The following is a 24308-nucleotide window of genomic DNA, read 5'->3' as shown; positions in this document are numbered from 1 at the left end:
ACACACAAACAACAGCAACAGTAACAGTAAAAATATCAAGATGTAGTACTATGTACTGTTTTTCCTGTTAGATCCATGCTTTATAAACACCTATGAATATAATATTAATAACAACGACATTTTTTAATATTAAGATTGTTATAAATATTATCAGTGATTATGCCCAATGCTTGCTTTAAAATACAGCATTAATTACATAATATATTTATACCATACCAGCTCGAACCTTTATGCTCATAAATTATTCAGCGAGTCGTCAGTATGGGCGGGGTTCCGGACCCGGAAGTGCGATGTGCTGTTGAGTCACCCCTGGCTGGTAACAGCCAGATAGCGGAAAACAACTCGAGATGATGCTGAAGAACTGGCCGTCTTCGAACCGATCCAGAAACTAAATAAATGCTCGTTTCAGTAAGGATATTACCTCGAGTATCTTTGTTACACCGTACCAGCCTGACATTGTATCAAAATGATGGAGGAAATTGACAGATTTCAAGTGCCTCCGGTTAATCCAGAGATAAAGCTGCTGGTAAGTGGAGAATAACATTTTGTGCCTTTGCAGATCTTGGAAAATAACAATTATTGGACGTGAATGAAAATAGTAGTTCTTTATGGGAGAACATATTATAAAAGGTAAACATAGGCATACCAAATGCTTGTATAAAGCCATTCTGTGTACATTATAGTTTAATATAACGAAAATTGACTCCTAATCTAAATTGTTTTCAGAGAACATATAACGTAAGCAGTTTTATGTAGCTTAATTTTGAGCCTTGTAAGCAGCGTATGTTCACTAACTAATCCCACAAACTGGTTATTTAGGCAAAACAGATGCTAACATTAGCTGTCAAGAATGGCTAGATACAATGACACTTTGCTTTAAAGATGTGTGTGCAGATTGGCCATGTTTTGCTTATTGATACAGAATTATAGATCTGATACTATAAATTATTTTTTAATGTTGTTTCAAGTCCACATGTGATCAAAATTATAGATTTGTGGCTATAGTACAAATTTGTTAAATTAATTCTAAACATTGACAAAAATATATAAACATTCAAAACTTAAGGTCTCTCACTTCCACCAATACGGATGAATGGTTTGGTTTTAATGACATCATTCTGCACTTGATTGTATGAAACCAATAACAGTTCTTCATTGATCTGACTTTTCCAGAAGTAGGTAAAATTGATCTGATCTTCAGACAGTAGCAGACACATACATCTTAAATTTCGGCAGACATTTATTAGCTTGAAAGCTTGTGGGAAACACATTGCTATCCTGCAAGGAATTCAGTTAATAGCCCTGTTTTCCTGAGCTGCATCACATGCACACATTGGAACTGGCTGGACTGGTGAGATAGAGAGATATTATCATTCCCTTTTTCATTGGCACCCCAGAGAGACCCAGCTGTTACCCTATACAACCCAGTGTGCATTCTTATGCTAATGAATTCTTCTGTGGGCAAAAAAGGACGTAGACCCTAAAGCAACCTGGCACCTGCTTTTCAGATCTGCTCAGACGCTTATTTTTGTTATTGGCCTGTGATGAAATACTGTAACCTCCACCAAGGTTGTTTGTCGCATCTATGGTTAGAAGCGTGGATGAATGAAGGCTTGTCGTCTATCCATGCTTGGGTGAAAACAAGAGGGACTGATTTTAATTTCAGAATGACATTTGCATCGATAATAAGAACTCAGCAATGACAGCAAGCTGCCACAGTGGCTGTCGATTGAAAGGATTTTGCCAAGCAGGGCATTTTGCTAGATCAGCAACTTTTTCCTTTATGATTTAATATTATAAGAATATAGAATATGTGGAATATATTTTATTCTAAATAAGATTGGGGTTGAAATATAAGTTGTTCAAACCCTAACTGTATGTTCACACTTCTGCAGACTTGAGCTTCCAAAGTTACTGGAAGTCATTAATTTATAATGGAAGCTGGCTTCTCTCAGCTGCAATGAGCGTCAAATCCATTGGTGTCGCGTTTTGGTTGTTTTGAGCGACCAGAGTGTCTATCGGAAAGTTGAAAGAAGCTCAACTTTATGGTAATGAGCTATGACGTGGTTAAGCGGCAAGCAGCGGGCAAAACGGCAGCAACCAATTGGAATATAGCCTAGACGTTCTTCAATGGCTGTTTCCGGAGAAATATACGATGTAAACTTTCGTTCCTACCAAAACATTAGTTCCGAGACTTCAGAGCGGCCAAAGCGCCAACAAGCTTTCTCGTACTTCTTGACAAGTGTCCGTGACCGGGTGACTGCGAGTCTGCGGTGGTGTGAACGTACAGTAAGCCTAACCAGAACCCTAACCCTAAAATATTAATCTACCTTTCATATTGAAATTTGGCAGACCCTTTTTGTCCAAAGCGAAGGAATACATTATTAAATTGGTATGTGTGTTCCCTGGGTTCAAACCCATTACATATGGGCTGCTGCTAACACAATGCTCTGCCACTGTGCTATACAGAAGGATCTAGGAGCCTGCTACCTTAGGCAAAGCCTATATTGCATATAATAACATTTCTGAGCAGTCAAATCTCTACAGAGCTTTAGATGCTAAGTGATAATGAACCTTATTATTACAGTTTTAAACATGATTAAAGGCACAAACTGTAGGATTTCACCACTAGAGGCAGCATTTTCAAAACAATAGAGATCAGAAATTGCCACCAACCTCTCAGTCCACATCTCACCCCTACCTTTCGAAACGCATAGAGAAGCTACAGTAGCCATCACACAGGACAAACATGTCATCATCTGAGACAACATAGTGACAAAAAGGTTGTCCATTTATGGCTACTGTAGAAACATGGCGGTGCAAAATGGTATCTTCCATGTAAGGGGACCCGTGGTCAGGGCTCCAGACTGCCCCCAAATGGTGGCATTTTGCCCCTAAAATTTGAGAGTGTGCCACTGAATTTTACATCCAGTCGCACATGTGCAACCAGTAAATTGTACCTTTTTTCCAAAAGTGCACAATAAAATGTGACACTGAATTTGAAACAGCACATTGTACTTTCTGCATCTATCATTAAAGTATTTATTAGTAATACAGTGGAAATTAGTAGAAATGTGAATATTTGGTTAGCATGTTGATTTACGGTGTGTGCCCCTAAATTTTCTGGTTGCGCCCCTAAAATGTTCAGTTGGGGGCCACTGTGCTCCTAGTGAAAAAAGTTAGTCTGGAGCCCTGCCCGTGGTGCATGTAGATAAAAATGACTCTAAGGTAATAAAACCATTACAGTTCATTATGTAAGATTTTTTACACCACTAAAAATGTATATTGTATATTTTGTTGCATGTCTGTCAAGAGATCTTCTTAAAAGTTACACAGTGCACCTTTAAAATTATTTGAATTTCTCTTGATATACAAATCCTTGGGAACTTTTGTGATAATGTAAATACACAGCTGCATAAAATATATTACACTGTTCAAGTATTTTTTAAATATTTTATTACAAAAATCTTACTTTTATGTGACTTTAATCTTTCCTTAAGTTCTTTCAACATAGCAGTATTTCATTGTTGGTACTGCTATTGAATTTTAAGAGACCCCCCCATTTTTTTTAATGACCACAAGCAAATAGTTAATCACCTTATGAATCATGCTGTGCTGCGATTGGTCCAAAGGGCAGCCTGTCAGATAATCTCACCAATCCTTTTTATCGGTCCAGCTGTGTCAGCACCCCATTCGTCAATCTTCATCTCCTAACCTACATTACAAAAATACCCTATTAACAAGATAGTTAACCTGGAGATCACAGGGTCACATGTCTGTTTTTAAATATTGACCTTATCTTTGACATCAGCTTAGAGAAATGGCCATTTGAACAATGTTGTTAGTGCTTGTGAGAGATTTATTTATCACAAGACCTGCAGGTTTACAGTAACCACCAACACTGTAAGGATTCTCTATAGTACAGTGCTAGATATGATCTTATCTTCTGCTATGGATTTGTGTGCCGTGCGCTGGCTAAATCAATGCAGGCTTGTTTTGATGTGTTCCAGTGTTATTGATGGTTCCAATAGATTTCTGATCACTGTAAACTTGGATCCTGTGACAACATACTAAATCTTTTTAAGCAACGATTGAATTGGGTTCAGTATAGCTTTGTGAAGCATTGAATACATTTCACGGCCAGTTGTACATCTAGCTGGTGGAATTCGCATGACATTAATTTTGTGCTTTGAATTTGGTCCGAAATTTGTATTGCCTGTGTGTAGTAGAACAATAGCTGTCTTTGTGAACTTCGTAGACCAAAAAGTGAAAAGACAGCGTTTTATATTTAATTTGATGTAAAGCCTCGTTCTCTGATTGTGTTTTTACTGAAGCTTCAAAGAGAGACAATTATGCAATTGCTTCAGAGAATGACAAAGGTGTATGATTTTGTGTTTCATGATGTTAAGGGTTTCACGCTGGGCTATTACCCACAATCCCCTGCTGCTCTGTTTAGCTGGGGTTCAGCGTAAAGGGTTTGTGAGAACCCTGCTAGGCCTACAGCTGGCACTAACCCAGAACTCAGCTAGTGGGCAATAACGTTTCCTTTACCAAAAGGCTATAGGAGTGTTTCCCTATGCTACTGAATATCTTTGTAAAATGACTTTTTTCTATATATTCCAAAAACCCACCATAACATGAGCTAATGAAGGTAATGCTATTGTTAATCCAGATGTTTATTACTGCCTTGCTGGTATGGTAAAAGGTCTGTTTACAGGAAAACTGGTTAATTAAAGGGAGAAGTCACAATGGTCAACCAGTTGACTAGTTCTCCAACAACTGACTAGTTGGCCAGATTTTTGTCTTTTTTAATTTATTTAATTTTAATTGATTTTTATTTTATTTTAATTTATTTTATTATTTATGTGTAGTTTTTTTATTTTAGCTGCAGTGCTTCACCTGACTGAATGCTGTGCTTTAGCTGTTAAAAGTTCAGTTTTTCATTACATTACATTGCATTTACATTTGGCAGATGCTTTTATCACAAATTACATTGTCTATACATTTTTTTTTTACCAGTAGGTGTGTTCCCTGGGAATCAAAGCTATGCACACAGTATCACTACATACACACATGCAGAGACGTCTTTGTCTGTTGCACCACAACCTGCTGTTTTTCGAGTGTTTTAAGGCATACGTGTTAATTTTAAGAGCCTATGTGTCAAATTGAGAATATTTTAAACATTTTAGGTGCTTCTCAATACTCAAATTAATGCTTCCTTGTTTCTTCGCTCCTCCGATCGAGCACCGTCATCTTGTAGGACATTTCAGTTCTTTAATTGCATCATGAGGAGGTGAGGAACAAGAAGCGAGGAGGCTTCCTGAGGAGTCAAGAGCGAGGATACGCATATAAATTCTCCTCCCCCTTCACATTGTAACGTCTTTAAATCATATTCAAACATGCATTAATGTTAGGATTAATCATTAAAGGCGGGGTGCATGATCTCTGAAAGCCAATGTTGACATTTGAAATCACCTAAACAAACACGCCCCTACTCCAATAGAATCTGGACCTTCTTTTGATAGACCCAATACACACATACGCAACTCCGGCAACGATGTCTGTTAGTAGACACGCGTCTAAGTGTGTTTTTCAAAAATCATGCACCCCGCCTTTAAATTATTGTAAATGTAGACTAGTAGTATGTTTTAAATATTGATGTATAGAGACACATTTTCATTTAAGATCACTTTTAGGAAATAATTTTACTTTAATGCAGTGGGGCAGTATGTTGAACTTTATTTGTATTATTTAATATTTGTAGTGTTTAATGCACCTGTGACCTGATACTTCATAATAGAGAATAAAATTTATATAAAGAACGTGATTATGCCATTTCACTTTATGATTCATAAAGTTCCTCCTTACATCTTTTCCTTGCATCCTTCCTTCGCATCTTGAGCGGGTGGAGCTTACAATCTAAAAATGGTTGGTTTATTTTTGACCCATAATGGGTAAATATTGGACAGAACACACCGCTGGATTAAAAATGACCCAATGCTGGGTTGTTTTAACCCAACTGCTGGGTTATTATGCCCCATGGTTGCATAACAACAACAACCCAACATTGGGTCATTTTTAACCCAGCATGTGTTCTGTCCAATATTTACACATAATGGGTCAAAAATAACCAAGATATTTTTAAAGTGTAGATGCAAGGAAAGGAAGCAAGAGATGGAAACAAGGGTGCACAAATAAGAAATGAGAAGCACTTTTTGAGACTAAGCACCTTAAGACCTCTGGGTTAGGTTTAAATCAGTTGTGCCGCTATGTACTGCTGTTTTACAAGAACTCGTACCATGTGAACATCCCTCAAATAACACATCTGCCGGAATGACCCTAAAATTAGGCTTCTGATTCAGATTCCTAAAGACAATTGGGTAAACTTGTGAATAATGCAGCTAGTCAGTTTCCCCAAAAAGTTCCCCCAAATTTGTCACCCAGACTGGCGCTTAACTGCATGCTGTTTCTATTTATGTTAGTCATCTGTTATGTCACGAGAACTTCACAGAAATGTAACATTACTATAACCAACCACACATCTCTTAGTGGCTCACGATGACGCCAGAACAGAATCTCGAATGGCTTCTTGGGCTCACTCCAATAAAGGCAGGCTTTTTTAGGTTATAATAGGCCCTCTGTTGGCAGAGACAGTCTGGGCGTGCCCTTCACAATCTTCTAACAAGTTCTCTCTGTTCTTCCTCTACCAAACCTCAGTGATGTCACAGAGCGCTTGGAGACCCTATAGTGGTGAGATGGGGCCAGGGGGGCCCCAGTTTAATATTTATAAAATAGATTAATTTATCATAAATTCTGCGTAATTACACATCAGAAAAGCAGAGCTACCAAATAAATTAATTTTAAATTCAAAGTGTTGAGATTGTTTTATGCTATTTTCTTTAGGGGAGCTGCGAAGGGATGCAGGGGGGGCATGATGCCCTATAATGCCCTATAGAAAGCTCAATCAGCAAAACAAGCTTGATATTATGTAAAGCAAAATGTACCCTAGCTCAGAAGGTAAAGCATTGTATTAGCAGCACAAAAGGTTTTGGGTTCGATCCCCAGGAACACACATGGGTGATTCTCACGAAAACTTGGTTTTAAAAATGTCAAGCATGACAATGTAAAAATTGCTTAAATTTACTTTTTTTCCCACCAGACATTGAAAAACAAAGTCTGGAGTAAATGGGAACATTAATTTAAACACTTTACACTTTTACATTTAAAACTTTTTGTAACATAATTAAAAAAATTAGTCCTAAAAAATCTCATTACCATCAGTCAGAAAACATCAACACTGACATATTTTCAAAATGACATGACAAACCTGAAAGAACATAATTTGGAGATTCTCCACATGCATTTAAAATCAAAGTATTATGCTTCTATTAATTAAATTATCATTTAATAAGCATCTGTTGTGGTAATGATAATCAAAATGTTGTGTAAGCATTCTGACATGTCAATATTTCAAATTAACTGTAAAAAAAATGATCTTACCTGGTAGCCATCTTGAAGTAACTGGTCCATGTGCTTGGTCACTCAAAATCAAACTTTATTAAAATTCTGTATGTGTGCTTAAACTGTTCTCAAAAAGTGTTGCGGAGGATGAGAACATCAGGCATGGACACAGTACACTGAAAAAAAAAATCCTTTCAATTTACGTAATTTTAATGTGTACATCGGTCCCACATAATCCGATTGTTTAAAACCAACATAATTTTCCTCATTTAATTTTTATGTGTCAGACCAAAACATTTTAATTGTTTTAGGTAGTCCAATATAAATATGTTGACTCAAAGTGCTATTTCTCTTTCCTATAACACATTTATTTTGTAATGTTTAAGTAATTTTATTATGTAAGGGGACTAGATTTTCATCTGTAATTCCAACATGCTTTTTTAATGCTTATATTATGGGATTATTTAACTCTAAAACAATTTCATTATGTCTCTGGCACCAGAATTATCACCCATAATTATCCAAATGTTATTTATTTCTTTTTTAAATACAAAATACATTTGCATTGGCATAAAAAGCAAAGAGTTTTGAACAAATGTTTAGTGATATTGAGGCAAACCACTGCTTTCAGATCATCAATTCAATTACATCATTACACATTAACTCAATAACAGTCAATAACTATTACAACAATCAGCACATGCAGTACATACAAAGGGGCAATTTCCCAGACAGGTTGTAGATTAATCCATGACTAGGCCCTAGTTATAATAGGATATTTTTTACAAAAAAAGTTTACAAACAAACCTACCTTACAAAAACAACACTGGAGTACATCTTGAGACAAAACAATGGCACTGATATATGTCAAGATATGTCAGTGCAATATGTTTTCAAATTAAGGCATTGCAAAAGTCTGGGACAGCCCCATCTGTAAAACTGACCCAAATGTTTAAAATAGTTACTATCACAGTAGATTTAGAAGTGCTAAAGCACAAACACTGCATTCCAAAGAGACATGCAAAACAGTAAGTACTATTATTTTTTAAATGGATTTACAAACTGGAAAATATCAATCCTTCAGAAAGTCAGAGCTACAGCATTTGTATAAACTGATAATCAAAGATTCAACAAAAACAAAATACAACAACCATTTCCAAAATCAACTCTGAGCAGCAAACTGTTAATGTTTTAATAAGAGAAAACACTTAAAACAGATAAACAGAACATAAATGAGCAGCACAGTCTTTCTGATCCTTTCACTGAAAGAAACTGTTCGTTAAAGTTACGCTTAATGCAGTTCCATTAAAATCTTTTGGATTTCTTCAAAAATAAAGCAGAGATCAGGATAGCTCAGGTTTAAGGCATACATCAGCTCAAACAACATGGCACGATGTTGCAACACCTTCATGCCTTCCAGGACTATACAAAGATCCTCTTCTTCATCACAAGAAGCATGTTGTTTGAGAGCACAAATCCCAACAGTGGTGTCTTCAAATGACCACACTGATGCTGACTTCATTCATGCCCTGTACAAACAGACAAATGTAGTTAAAGAAACAGAAAAAAAAAGGTTACTGTTACAATAAAAGTGTCATTGGAAATTAGTGCAATGCAAACAAATATAAATGTAAGTATACAGACCCATGTGCATTGCCACAGCATATTACAATTGGTTACAAATACATGGATTACAAAGCAAGGCAGCTGCACTGTCCACTGCTCCAGGTGTGTGTGCGCGTTTACTAGACTGGAATGAGTTAAATAAAGAGGCCACATTTCGAGTGTGTGCTACCATACCTGACAATCACATCAAAAGTGAATTCTCTCATTTTCTCACTGTCATGTTGTTATAAACCTGTATAAATGTCTTTGTTCTGATGAACACGAAGGAAGACATTTATTTTGAGGAATGTTTGCAACCAAACTGTTCATGAGCCCCATTCACTTCCATAGTATTATATTTCCCCACTATGGAAGTGAATGGGGCTTATGATTGGTTTGGGAACAAACATTCCTCAAAATATCTTCCTTAGTGTTCATCAGAACAAAGACATTTATAAAGGTTTGTAACAACATGATAGGGAGTAAGTGATGAGAATTTTTATTTTTGGGTGAACTACCGCTTTAAATCTTCCCAGGTGTTTTAATGACCCGTGTGCCAAAAGATGTAACTAAAACATACTACATTTTCTGTACTTCCAACAATGTTTACACATTTTTATGTCTATGAATCTATATTACTTACTTCTGTCATTTGATCATTGATTGTTCTAAGTCTTTTTGCTAGCTGTCCTCCTTTCTGATAGAAGAGTTTCGTCAGGTTTTTGGATTGGAGGTCCAGGTGACACGCAGGAACATAAGACAGTTGTGATTCTTTTAAATTCAGCATTTATCTGAAAACAAATTAACCAACCATTGTATATTTGAGTACTGCGAGTCAAAGAATAATACATGTATATTAGTTACAAAAATAAGATTTAGCTCCTAACAGCAGTAAAACAGTGATAGGAATTACTTACCAATGCTTTTGAGTGTGTAGCGCATGCAAGGATGATGGACCTATAAGAGGAAATATTCAGAGGTGAAATCAACACATAACCTCAAATGATTAAGGTCACACATACACAGAGCAATAATGAAATAAGTATTATATCTGTCATAGGACGCAATTTTGGACAAAATGAGATCTTAAAACAAGGTTCTCTTCTGAAAACGTCAGCTTTAAGGTGTGGCACTTCAAAGCAATTTTGTCAGTTAATATACCAGACGTCACGCGAGACATTTAAAAAAGCTTTTTCTAATAGAATCAAGTGTGGCTCGTGGCGTAGCGAAGTCACGAATAACTGACGCGGGTCTGTTCATCTGATTAAGCAGACAGTTTGTTTCATACGCAATGTCATTATTAGTCAATTGATATCATCTGGTAAATTACTTACATGGATAACGTTACTCTGGACAGAATAACGTTTGGTTAGCGTTTTATTTGTCCTGAACCGTTTCCATAGAACAACTGAGTAAAAAGTGCCTCAAAAGTCAACTCAAATCTGTCAGTTTTCAACTCGGATAAAACTACCAAACGTGAAATAACGTTATACAGCTGACATTTTTAAAACGCTGTTTTTCTTTATGAGCCTTACACTTACTAACTGACTGACTGACTGACTGACTGTAACGTTAACTTACTCCACCAACATCCTCCAAACTCATTTTTACTACAAGTCATTGCAATGGCTACATATTGTAAAAAAAACTGTGTATCTAGTGAAGATGTATCACGTATAAAGTGAACATAAATAAATAATAGAACTTACTTTAATAACGTGGTGTCCGTCTGAGGGAGTTCTTCTGACTGACTGCTGCTGAGTCTTCATTTTGGCGCCCAAAACAAACGATGTTTATTCTTCCTTTATGGCGATTGACGTCCTTTTTATTGAGCGTTACTGCCACCTTCTGCTCAGGAGGTGCCATTTTGTGTGCAAACTCAATTTTATTGCTTTAAGTATTCAATTCAATCAATTTTAATCAATGTGAGAATAATGTGTTCATTTTACATTCAAACAAAACATTTTCATCCTAATCAATTAAATTATGTTTACACAAGGAATATAAATATTTTGTGTTGCATATACATGTTTATTTTATTTAAATTCAAAGACCCACCAAGTCCATTTTTTTCAGTGTATTTTCCTAATTTTTCTTCATTATTATTATACATGAATATTCAGTAAATATTTTTTCTGTCATCTAAAGTAGTCTAGCAAAACATCCATTTATTTATTTTCAAAATATTTTTGTGTTAATTTGATTAAATTACAACATAACGCATGTTCAAACACAGCCGGACACATTGCGGTAATGAGAATTTCAGCAGAAAATTAGATAAAATTGACAAATTATAAATTTTTATGTTAAAATCACACATTGTGCAAGGTAGAACACAGTATTGTGTTAATTCTGATGCTTTTTAAAATTACTATATTACACATTTTATAGCTAAAATCATTAGTGCCGTGGTGTTTCAATGGTTTCGTGAGAATCACCCGTATACTGAATAAAAACTTATAAGTAATGCACTGTAAGTCACTCGGGATAAATGTCTACCAAAAGCTTACATGTAAATTGGTTACTAGACTCTAGTCTGTCTGGTGTATTTACTGTTTGTTTGTTTGTTTGAAAAGTATGAAACCATAAATGTATGAAAATATCCCATCTCGATTGGTAGAAGCCAAAGTTATGATGTTAACAGTGTACATAGCAGGCTAATAGAGTACCTAGTGGACTTTTCTGGCTGCAAGTGCCCTACATCTCTTTTAGTTCCTGGAATCAATAAGTTCTCCAAGCACAGCTGTGAAAGCAAAGCTGAGACATTTTGAGAGAGATGTATTAAAATGAGCTGTTCCAGCGACAGCGTGCTGTCTCCTGTTATTAACGCCAACAGATTTAACCCCCTCATCACTTCCTCTGCCTCAAGAGATGCCATTATTCACAACCATTTGCATCCCTACTAGCTTATTTTTACCAGCATGATGGGAAATAGAGGGGTTTGCTTAAGAGAGTGTTCCTACATTATTTTAAATCTAGGAGGGTTTACGCACTTAAAACATCTTCTTTTCCCCCCTTAATCATTCTGGTTCTTCTTTCTTCCAGGATTCCACAGCAACGTCTGCTTCGGAGGCTGACTCAAATACGAGAGAACCAGAGTCAGTCGCCATCAGCTACAAGCCTTCCCCACTACAAGTGAAAATAGGTGAGGATCTTTTTCATTCAGCGATCGAAGACATGGACCACAGGTCCTTTTCCAATCTTTACAAGAGACTAATTTGTCTGCATGCATGTTAAACCACTGTATTGATTTTCTTACTGATATTGCAATTGTGAAGCTATAGAGAGCTAGAAACTCATTAGCAGCAGCAGGCCGTGAAGATTATTAATGTGGTTTTAGATAAGAAGATTCTTCAAAGCAAAATCTTTACTCTGAATTTGTTGCTACAATGCAGCCCAACATCCTGGGATGGGCTCCAGGTCAATGCAAAGGAAAAATGGCTTGATCAACATTCTAGGCAAAATTATCAAGTCTTTTTGTGTCCTTCCTTTACTTTTAATTTCAAATAGATGTTGTGTATAAATTTGAGCCTGTCTGTGAAATCCAGGCTAAAGTCTCATAATCTAATTTATTCACTCGAAAGGGAATTGTAACAATATTCTTAAAAGGTAAAACGATGTAACCTTGCTCTCATTTGAAATGTGTCCCCACACTTAGTCCTTGAATTTGAGGGTATTGGACCTGGAAAGTCCTTGAAAGGTCCTTGAATTTGAAGTAGTGCTGCACAATTAATCGCATCGCAATCGCAATGTCAGTCTGTGCAATTATATGAAAGCAAAATGTTGCAATTATATTAAATAAATAAATGTGTGGACTTGTTAACACAAACCTTCTGATAACAGTTTGATGATTTAAAAAAAAGAAAAAAAACAAAAAAGGAAGTGCACGTGTGGCATGCACGTGTGTGGCGTGCATTGTCACTTGTGTGTGCGCAGCGCGGAAATATCAAAGCGAAGATGGATGCAGAGGAGATTGACAGTGATCTGGTAGCTGGAAAAAAAAATACGTCTGTTGTATGGCGGTATTTTGGATTTAGGATTACTGACACTGAGCAGTTGCTATATCACGTGGCAATACGAAAAATTTCTAGTTTTACAAATACACATTTTAGCATTATCACTAAACTGTGTGTGGATTTTCCTTAAAGGAACACGCCCACTATTTGGGAATTTAGCTTATTCACCGTATCCCTCAGAGTGAGATAAGTCCATACATACCTTTCTCATCTCGGTGCGTGCTGTAACTCTGTCTGACGCAGCCCCCGCTAGCTTAGCTTAGCACAAAGACTGGAAGTGAATGGCTCCAGCTAGCATACTGCTCCCAATACGTGACAAAATAACACCAACATTTTCCTATTTACGTGTTGTGATTTGTATAGACACAGTGTGTACATATAAGAAGGTCATATGAGACACAGCCATCTTTTAACAGTATACATACTGGGAACTATATTCTCAGAAGGCAAAGCACTGCTACTTGGGCGGAGTGATTTGCTCGCAACACCCGAGAAGCCCCCTGGTGAGGAGCAGAGAGTTCAGTCAGAGTTGTGTATTTTGTCACTTATTGGGAGCGGTATGCTAGCTGGAGCCATTCACTTCCAGTCTTTGTGCTAAGCTAAGCTAGCGGGGGCTGCGTCAGACAGAGTTACAGCACGCACTGAGATGAGAAAGGTATGTGTGGACTTATCTAACTCTGGGGGATACGGTGAATAAGCTAAAGTCCCAAAATGTGGGTGTGTTCCTTTAAAACCCATCAAGTTGACTCATGATACCATCTATTATAATCGCACATCGCAATATTAGCATCAATAACCGCAATGGGAAAAATTACCCAAATCGTGCAGCCCTAATTTGAAGTTAACTAGGTGTGGGAACCCTGCCAGTCATTTTTTTGACCATTCTTTTTTTGAAAGTGTATACTGGTCCATATTCTGTAACAGCATCATTGATGATTTTTGTAATTCCTTTAAGGATGAGACTTGAGAGTCAGTAACATTCCCCTGAGTAACAGCAAAAAGATAACAGCATTGCTCATTGCTCAGTTCTCTGTTGCTCTACTGCCAGCTCTCTCGCCCACTTTCTCTCTCTTTTGCCCTTCGTCTATATCTCACACTGTAGCCGTTCCTTTAGGGCATCCTGAAGTACAGCAGTTGCTGTTGTTAATTACATTTTTCTTTACAATGGACCGCCTGACAGCCTTATTACATATAACACTGCCGAGGAGTCACACACACACATGCAGGGCGCTGTGTGGAAGTCATGCAGAAGTCAAGCTTAGACTTCACGCCTGAAGAAAGTGTTCTTCAGCTTCACAACCTCACCGAATAAATCATATAGAAAACTGAATAACAATTTACATTTACAGTTGCCACGGTGATCATTCTTTTCTAGATTACAGGTTTTATAAGGATATTGATGGCTCTCTTAAAATGGTTGGCAAGCATCATTATCCATGTTGTTCATACTTGGGGTCAGCACCAGGGAACCACAGATGGTTTCTTAAAATCTTGTTTGTACCATCCATTTCAGGAAAAGTTCATCCAAAGATTAATGAGGTCATGTGACGTTGCTAAAAAGAACATTATTTTGTGTATTTGGTATAAGGCAAAGTGTTTAGACTTTTTAAAGGAACACGCCCGCCCACATTTTGGGAATTTAGCTTATTCACCATATCCCCTGGAGTTAGATAAGTTCATATATACCTTTCTCATCTCCGTGCGTGCTGTAACTCTGTCTGACTAGCTGCTAGCTTAGCTTAGCACAAAGACTGGAAGTGAATGGCTCCAGCTAGCAAACTACTCCCAATAAGTTACAAAAAAACGCCAACATTTTCCTATTTATGTGTTGTGATTTGTATAGTCACAGCGTGTACAAATAACAAGGTCATATGAGACAGCCATCTTTTAACAGTATACATACTGGGAACTATATTGTCAGTATGTATACTGTTAAAAGATCGTTGTGTCTCATATCACCTTGTTATTTGTACACGATGTGACTATACAAATCACAACACATAAATAGGAAAAAAGTTGTCAATTATTGGGAGCAGTTTGCTAGCTGGAGCCATTCACTTCCAGTCTTTGTGCTAAGCTAAGCTAGCGGGTGCTGCGTCACGCACGGAGATGAGAAAGGTATGTATGGACTTATCTATTTCTGGGGGATACGGTGAATAAGCTAAATTCCCAAAATGTGGGCGTGTTCCTTTTAAAGTTAAAAAACACATGATTTCCCACATACCGTACATTATTGTTTCAAATTCTTAACGCCTCAATTTTTACATAGTTCACTAGCTGTGAATAATATCGGCTGTGCGATTCAGTATAGTTTAGGGGTGTAATGATTAACCGTGCATATGCACATTTTCTCAATGAATGAATTGGAATGAATTACGGTGAAATCCCCGCACATCCGAACGCCAGGGGGCGCTCTCGTGTAGAAACTCCCTTAGTGCCACAGAAGAAGTAGCATTACAAACGCTATTCCAGGAAATGTCTACATGAATATTTATATCGCTGTTCTTCAAATTGTTCAGGTATTTTCATGAAAAGAAAGAATATTTTGAATGATTTTGTTTAACGAGTGTTGCTTTTTTAAATGCACGTTATAAACGACTCTGACTCATAATGATTTTAGATTGAAAAGGACTTCCTAGTGACCAAATGCTGTAGTACACGCACAAGCTGTGCATGAAACAAAGAATTGCAGCCTTGCAGAATCGATTTCAGACAGGCATTTTAAATGGGACACGCAATTTAATCATTAAACCCTAGTATAGTTATCGGCCACGTATTATTAGTGTATATCGACATTTATCGGTGCACCCCTAGTTTTCGGAAGGCCTGGATGAGCAGAAAGAATATTTCTTTGGGTTTGAAACTATAATCTTTGCATCTTTACAGATTTTCTATATCCAAGACTCCAAAGATAAAGGAAAACATGAAATCGCATCATATGACCCCTTTAAAATTTTCACATTTATTCACCATCATACCATTGCAAATATATATGACTTCCTGTCTAGTTTTTAGATCGCTAATGTAATTTCTCTTCTGACTGATTTTTTTTCTTCTTTGGTAGAGAAACAGAGAGAACTGGCACGGAAGGGTTCGGTGAAGAATGGAACTGTGGGCAGTCCGGTCAATCAACAACCCAAGAAAAATAATGTCATGGCCAGGACAAGGTGAGGCGGATGCTCATTGCACAAGCTAAATTAATACATAACGTAATAACTTTGATTAAAACCTGTAGTGACCCTACTGATAATTTCCCCAAAAAACATAATTTATAATATATTTTAATAATGGTTGGTTGGTTAGCGCACATGTCCTGAAAGTAAAACCAAAACATTTCGGTCACCTAGTGGCTGGCTGCATTATAGGTCAACAACCAAGCCCCCTCAATGTAAATGAATGGGACGTGAGCCAAACCTAAAAATCTAATTTCGCTTCAAAACAATTTTGAGTGATTGTTTTTGTTGTGTTATTATTTTTATCATGTTTATACTTTTAAATCTTTGTTTTTCGAATATGTTTGGTTGAAGTTGGCTATTAGATGCTGTTACTTGATTTGTATGTTTGTGATTGAGTAAAGCAGGAAAATGGGTAGGGCCTTGACACCACAGCTTCACCTCACGATCGCTACTGCACAGACTTTTGCTCCAAATGACGTCATCTGCGATGTCAGTGGCCAGTTTTCAGATATTTGGCTACATTTTTTTTTACAATGGAAGTCTAGACACATAGATCTTTTTTACAGTCTATGGTTTATTAGGTTCATCTCTACTACTATCATATTTTAAAATCTACTGTTCTTGTAAATCCTCCTGACAGTCTTTTCTACTCCTGGATAATTCTTCTCTCCCCGCAGGTTGGTCGTCCCTAATAAAGGCTATTCATCCTTAGACCAAAGTCCAGATGAGAAGCCGCTTGTAGCCTTGGACACAGACAGGTATGATATCATTTAAATGAGTCTCACTTGATTATTTCCTGAGAGGTGGCTTTAGAGAAGGGATTATGGAAATTGAAGTGGTCTTCACTTGAAGGAAAGGATTAGAATGAGCAAAATGACATGCGCTTGGAGCCTGGCAATAAATCCGTTTGACGTTATTATTCTGGCTCTCATCTCTATCACTAAAGTTCATCAAAATACCAGCTTATTTCGACACGTCTAAAGCCAGTGGCCTTCCAATCTAAAAAAACGAGCAAGGCAGAAAAGATTAAGTTGATGTCCTTGACTCATATATTCATGAAATTACAGTGTTGGAGTAAAGAGATACATATCATCTTATGAAATGAAAGAAAGCATGTTTTACAAAGATTTTCTCAGTCATCACAGCAGAGATGAAAAACCAACCACTTACCTCTGATATTAATACGTTTGTTTATTAAATCTTTCAAGCTCTTTTCTTAAACTTTAAGGATCAGTTTCACTTAAAGGAGTAGTCCACTTTAAAGATGGGGTCCATTGACCTTTTATAGTAGGAAAAAAATACTATGGTAAGTCAATGGGCCCCATCTATAAAGTGGACTACTCCTTTAACATAATCTATACTTTTGTAGCATTTATTGTTTCGGGGTTCAAATGACCTCTGTTATGACTGGCTATTCAGCAGACGCTTTTATCCAAACACACTTACAGTGCATTATAAGCCTTACATTGTTTCAGTATAATGTGATCCCTGGGGATCAAACCCACGACCTTTGTGCTGTTATCACAATGATCTACCAGCTGAGCTGCAGGAAACCTGTAGTATACAGTAGTATACTTTAGTTTAGTTTAGTAGTTTAGCTCAGTTAATTTGAAGCAAAAACACAAATTTGGGAGCCTATCTGATTGGTGGATGTCCGAAGTTGTAATATCTACATTGCTTTGTTGAATAAGCTGAATAAGGGGGCGCTTAAAGGAAAACACCACAGTTTTTCAATGTTTTACTATGTTTTTACCTCAACTTAGATGAATGAATAAATCCCATACTTTTTTCAATGCGCTCACTTTATCTTTGCACAGCGCATTGTGAATGTGTTAGCATTTAGCCTACCCCCATTCATTCCTTAGGATCCAAACAGGGATGAATTTAGTAGCCACCAAACACTTCCATGTTTTCCCTATTTAAAGGGATAGTTCGGCCAAAAATGATATTAAACCCATGATTTACTCACCCCTAAGCTGTCCGAGTTGCATATGTCCATCGTTTTTCAGACAAACACATTTTTGGATATTTAAGAAAATGTTTTGGATCTTTCAGTTGATAAAATGTAATGTTACGGGGTCCACGACCTTCAAGTCCAAAAAAAGTGCGTCCATCCTTCACAAATTCAATCCAAACGGCTCCAGGATGATAAACAAAGGTCTTCTGAGGGTAATCCGTGCGGTGTTTTTGTAGAAATATCCATATTTAAAACTTTATTAATGTAAATAAATACCTTCCGGTAGCGCCGCCATCTTAGTCGCGTCCACATTCAGGATGAGAGCTTACGCAGCCTACGGAGGCTACTCTGCTGCTGCTCTGTGCCCCCGCCCTCCGAATTTGTCATACGTCACTAAGAAAAGTGCGTACACTACGCTAATACTCTCTCCTCCTGAATACAGAGGAGTCTAAGATGGCGGCCGTTTGGATAAAATTTGTGAAGGATGTACACACTTTTTTTGGACTTGAAGGTCGTGGACCCCGTAACATTACATTTAATCAACTAAAAGATCTAAAACATTTTCTAGAATATCCGAAAATGTGTTTGAAAAATGATGGACATATGCAACTCGGACAGCTTGGGGGTGAGTAAATCATGGGTTTAATATCATTTTTGCCGAACTATCCCTTTAAAGACTGTTACATGAGTAGTTACATGAGTAATTATGGTGGCACAAAATAAAACTTGGTGTTTCTTATAAGTGGATAAAAATGAGAACTATATTGAAAACATGGAAGTGTTTGGTGGCTTCTAAGTTCATCCCTGCTGGGATCCTAAGGAATTAATGGGGCTAGGCTAAATGCTAACAAATTCATGACACGCAAAGATGAAGTGTCAACACATATCATACATGTGATGTAATTTTCTTTTAGTTTTTAAATTGATATTTTTTTCAGATTCGTTTTTGAACTTTTTTTGACTGGGCAGATTGCAGGGAAAGCTTTGCATTGTCAATGTTGTAATGTATCAAATTCAGTATCCTATAAACACATAAAATCCATTGTAATATTTGTTATAATTCTGGTTAGCATTTATATTATGGATCATGAAGTGCTTATACTGTATGTGCAGAATCACCATTAATGCTGTAATTTCGACTTGGATTTCTCTCTTCCTGTGTCTGAGAGCTGAAAAGCATGAAAACATGTTTGATGACAGATGCACAAGCACCACTTCAAATCACCAATTTAGTAGCCTACACCCTCTTGTAATGAGATGTGTCGCAGTACGAGTTCAGCCATAATGGCCTGTTTACAGCACAGCTCAGATGATCGGGCACAGCATGTCAGTCACTTACACATATGGGTCTCTTACTGTAATGCATTGTGTCTGCTGGATCTCTCTGACCTCAGAACTGTGATTAAGTCATGTTTGAGGTCACCCATCTTTCATTGTGTCCCATTCTGTTTGTTAAAGTCAGCCTTTCACCTAAAAACACAATCACACGTTTGCAGACGTTTGTAACATAATCTAATAATCTAATTGTCTCATAATCTAATTCTGAGATAGGAGTATCAACGTTTGATTTAAATTTTTGATTTCACATCGATTTCAATCGGTCTTAGTAAATAGTAAAAAGTTAGTAAAAAGTAAGCTGATCCCCGGGTCTGGCGGACCACTTTTAGCATAGCTTAGCATAATCCATTGAATCTGATTAGACCATTAGCATCGCGCAAAAAATAACCAAAGAGTTTTGATATTTTTTTCTATTTAAAACTTGACTCTACTGTAGTTACATTGTGTACTAAGACCGACAGAAAAAATCACAAAAAATGACTTTAGCTGGATTTTTGCAAGCAGGGTCGCATCTACAAAACTTGTTCTGCATCATTTGTTAATCAGAGAGCTTAGCGTTATTTAAAACAAGCCAGTAATTACAGCAAGAATCGACTAAAGGTTCCAGAACGTCGCTGATGATAAATCGACGTTCGCATTTTTCTCTCTCTTGTCTTAATAAAGTCTTGTGATGATTTAGATGTGTCTCTTATACTTACTAATAGAAATGTGTTTGCTCATTTGTCAAATGTGCCATCTTTCCTTTTTTTTGGTGTGGGTGTCTTTTGCTGTCCCCGTTTTAAGAAAAGATATATTAAAGTGTCATCTCACGTTTAAAGGAATTTAAATTAATCCTAAAAAAATGAAAATACATATATTTGACCAACAATGGGTTTAATCAACCAAACATAGGTTAAATTGCATCCCAGCAGGTTGGGTTCATTGCTTTTTGATCTAACACTGGCCAACATTTTTTATGGTGTATTTGAGCTACAGGACAACTTAAAACTGAACTGAACATGCTTACCTGTGACAGTGTTCTTGTCTCTTTTTTTAGTGACGACGACTTTGATATGTCCAGATATTCATCGTCTGGATATTCCTCAGCTGAGGTAAGATCTATGAGGGACCAGGGGGCGTATTACAGAAACATTCTATCTTAGGTCTTAACTTAAGATATGATGTGTTAAGTTAAGATTTTTCACAAATTCATATTACAGAAGCAAATCTTAAATTGATTTAGGATTCTCATCTTATTTCACCAAATCTTATCTCATCTCTATTTAGGAAATCCCAAATCGCTTAATCATGTTCGGCTATCAACTGTCATGTCTGTTACCAAGCAACCAGCAATGCGTGAGCTGCTGCTACAGTAAACAAAAGAATTGTCCTTTTAATTTCAATGGACCAGAAAAATACATTTTATTAAATTCATAGTAATCATAGTCTGTGTTTTTGTACTAGTGTTTTAGCACATCATCTATCAGTTACCATTCAATTTAAACATTTAGCAAATGTGACTTACAAAAATTAAAAAAATTATTCTTCCTAAGTGCTAGGATACTATTGTACATTTCAACATTTGATAGAGACATGACAAGAAATAGATGCTGAGTCAAGTGTGTACTGTATTCTCCCACAGCTCTATCATAATGTGATTGTTTCAGCTGGCTCTCATTAAAGTTTTAAGTTAGGACACCTGTGAGGTTACCCTAAAGTTAAGACTGTTTTTAGGATGTTTTGTCAAGTTAGGATGCTTCTGTAATACCACTTTCCTATCTGCAGTTAAGATAAGATAATGCATTTAGGAACATCATTCTGTAATAGCTTTTGTCTTAAATGAGGTCCTAACTGAAATTACCATGGTTACCAAACAGTTAAGATAAGATTTTAAAGTTAGGACTTTTCTGTAATACGCCCCCAGGTATCTATCCACTATTATTACACGGCTCTCTGGAATGCTTGATTCTGATTGGTCAGTTGAGACATTTGCAGGTTCGTTCTTTTCAAATAATAACCGCTCCAAAATAATAACGCATAGCCGGACTACTTGCACGAGTAAAATCGCTCCGCGCCAATAAAGATCAATAAAGATTACTGTCTGTTTGGCGCCATCTTGTGACAAACACTCGACAACCACGACAAGACACAGAGAGCTTACTGAGACTGAACTTCACAAAATAGAGCATGACAGCTACGAAGCCAACACACAAAAAAATACAGAATGGGCATTAAAACTTCTCAAAGACTGGCTACAAGAGAAAAAAATGGAGACAGACAAGTATGAAGCAGAGGATCTTAATAAGGTATTACGATCATTTTATGCATCTGTGCAAAGTTTCGCGGAAGGATAAAAATGTTAATTTAAAACAAATATGCCAATAAAATGTTTCAAATTCATATTCATGTCCAGTTTTTTTTCTTATGTGGCAAGTAGCCGTGTAATAAGCGGGATAATGTAGAGGCAGCCGGTAGTTATTGGGAAATAAGCCCCGACAGTGTGATCAGGACCCGACGCGAAGCATAACATTGTATACTGATCTGCACCTCATTGGTAAACATAGCTTTTCAGATGAGGTAATATTTTCCTCCCATATATTTATTTTAAAAGTCAAGGCAAATTAACTTAAGGCTGTGCTGTAATTTGAATACATGGTTGAAGTGGTTTCGCTTTGCACTATTAGCCGTGCCCATATTCAAATTAGAATACAGCATCAAATGCATAAATCTGACCATCTTCTGTTTCTTCAAAGCCGGTCATTTTTGATGTCATTATAAACTATAGGCGAGTAATGACATCACAGCATATAGCAGGGGTGTCACACTTAATTTCATCTCGGGACACATCTCAAGGTCTCGTTTTTGAGGTGCTCTGACAGAAGTCTCATGAATTCAGTATTCACAATCGTTCATTAAAAATGAATCAGTTCAAATGAGTCATCAGTTCGCGAATCAAACATTAGCGGAACGCGTTGGGTGCAAATACCACCTTGACATCGCAAAATATTTGTGTTTGCAACACAGAAAACATTTCCACACTAGATATTTGGTTTTTGACCTTTTACCATTGTTTTGTTTTGTTTTAATGAATACGTGCGACTTTTCGTTCTCTCTCCTGCAATCGTCAACATTATTACACATTTATTATTAAAAAAAAATGTTTTATGCCAAAAAATATTTCAACGCAGGAAAAAACCTGCAAAAAATTATTTTTAAGCCTGAGTTTAACATCCCTGCCAAATATATTTCCCTAAATATTTCAATGGATTCAATTTGGGATATACTTTGATAACTAAAATTTTTGTTTAATCATATGCCCGTTCACAGCAAATAAACCAAGACTTAAACATCCAGCTGCTGAAGGACGGCTACCGATTGGACGAGATCCCAGATGATGAAGATTTGGACCTCATCCCACCCAAATCAGTCAATCCTACCTGCATGTGCTGCCAAGCCACTTCCTCCGCAGCCTGTCAAATTCAGTAACCCTCCCAAACCTCTGAGTTAAGCTCAAAACTAACTAGAGTAACTACTAAAGAACTAAGAAACACAATAGAATGGGTTTATTTCAATTAATTTATTAAAGGGAGTAGTACTGAATGAAATGCACAAGAAATATGTTACTGTCATTGGTTCCTCCTATGGTAGGACGTGAGGATTTGTATCATCACCAGAGGGCGCTAAACTGGGGTGTGTAGTACAGATGCAGTGAGGTACGTCGTGAATGCAGGGAAAAGGATGTCGCTGTTAACATCATTTTAAAAATGGGACAAAAGAGAACGTGTGACTTTTTTTCAGGATTATTATCTAAAACAATGTTTCCAAACCCAGCGTCTTAGGTCTCACATCCATCAGTCAGACACTAAACCAGAAATGTGTTCTGGACATCATTTTACATTTTTATTAACACTATAAAAATGCCCATTTTTACAATAAAAACTTTGAGATTACTTAAACTATTGATACTCACAAAGTCACTTCCCATCAAACTGAATTATTTGAAGAAACCCAGAACTTAATATTGAATTGACTGATACATTCAAGGGAACAAAACATGAAAGTGTGTCACGTTATTGCGTAGAAGTGTAAATGAGAAAAGTAAATCTTGATTTATCGTTTTAGTGATACATGTTGTACTCAACACCGAGCTGCTGTTTATATACGCGGCAAAATGAAAATACGCTACTCACACTTCTTCGCTCGTGTTATGTGTGTGAATCTGCATTAAAGGGACACTCCACTTTTTTGAGAATAGGCTCACTTTCCAGCACTTTCCAAGGGGAGTTAAACATTTGATTTTTACCGTTTTGGGATCCATTCAGTCGATCTCTGGGTCTGGCGGTACCACTTTTAGCATAGCTTAGCATAATCCATTGAATCTGATTAGACCGTTAGCATTGCGCTCTCATTTCGGCGTAATAATCAAGGACTTTGCTGCTGTAACATGGCTGCAGCAAGCGCAATGATATTACGCACACACAAAATAATCCCCTTGGTAACTTTCAATAGCAGGGGACTAATTTCGGGCACTGCGTGATATCATTGCCCTGCTGCAGCCATTTTACAGCAGCAAAGTCCTTGATTATTACGCCAGAATGAGAGTATAGTTTCTAGCCATATCGGCCTAGAGAATCGTAACTTTTAATATTTTCGTTGATCTTAGTACACAATGTAACTACAGAAGTGTCAAGTTTAATAGGAAAAATATCAAAACTCTTTGGTCATTTCTGAGCGCGATGCTAATGGTCTAATCAGATTCAATGGATTGTGCTGAGC

At 36.9% G+C, this 24308-nt stretch overlaps 1 protein-coding gene and 1 long non-coding RNA gene across 2 annotated transcripts; one reads left to right on the top strand and one right to left on the bottom strand.

Annotated features, from left to right (window-relative positions):
* Positions 1-291: 291 nt before the first annotated feature.
* Positions 292-24308, top strand: fam219aa (family with sequence similarity 219 member Aa). Its single transcript, XM_065244073.1, has 6 exons — positions 292-526; positions 12112-12211; positions 16147-16249; positions 16936-17016; positions 20590-20644; positions 22860-24308. The coding sequence occupies exons 1-6, from the start codon at positions 467-469 to the stop codon at positions 23016-23018; spliced, it is 558 nt and encodes a 185-aa protein (XP_065100145.1). The 5' UTR covers positions 292-466; the 3' UTR covers positions 23019-24308.
* LOC135721662 (uncharacterized) lies at positions 7694-11144 on the bottom strand. The gene is made up of 4 exons (XR_010521539.2): positions 10776-11144; positions 9984-10023; positions 9710-9857; positions 7694-8990 (listed from the first exon to the last, which is right to left on the bottom strand). It is a non-coding gene; the product is annotated as an uncharacterized lncRNA (long non-coding RNA).

The sequence above is a fragment of the Paramisgurnus dabryanus genome, chromosome 18 (genome assembly GCF_030506205.2).
Source record: "Paramisgurnus dabryanus chromosome 18, PD_genome_1.1, whole genome shotgun sequence".
Classification (NCBI taxonomy): Eukaryota; Metazoa; Chordata; class Actinopteri; order Cypriniformes; family Cobitidae; genus Paramisgurnus; species Paramisgurnus dabryanus.
Note: the sequence above shows the minus strand (reverse complement) of the source record. Positions and strands in the feature narration are given on the sequence as shown.

Bases quoted from the DNA above. Each gene is read 5' to 3' on its own strand.
- fam219aa (XM_065244073.1), top strand. From the start codon at position 467: ATGATGGAGGAAATTGACAGATTTCAAGTGCCTCCGGTTAATCCAGAG. The intron at 16,250-16,935 runs GTGAGGCGGATG...CTCTCCCCGCAG, and splicing joins AATGTCATGGCCAGGACAAG to GTTGGTCGTCCCTAATAAAG. The intron at 20,645-22,859 runs GTAAGATCTATG...GCCCGTTCACAG, and splicing joins CTGGATATTCCTCAGCTGAG to CAAATAAACCAAGACTTAAA.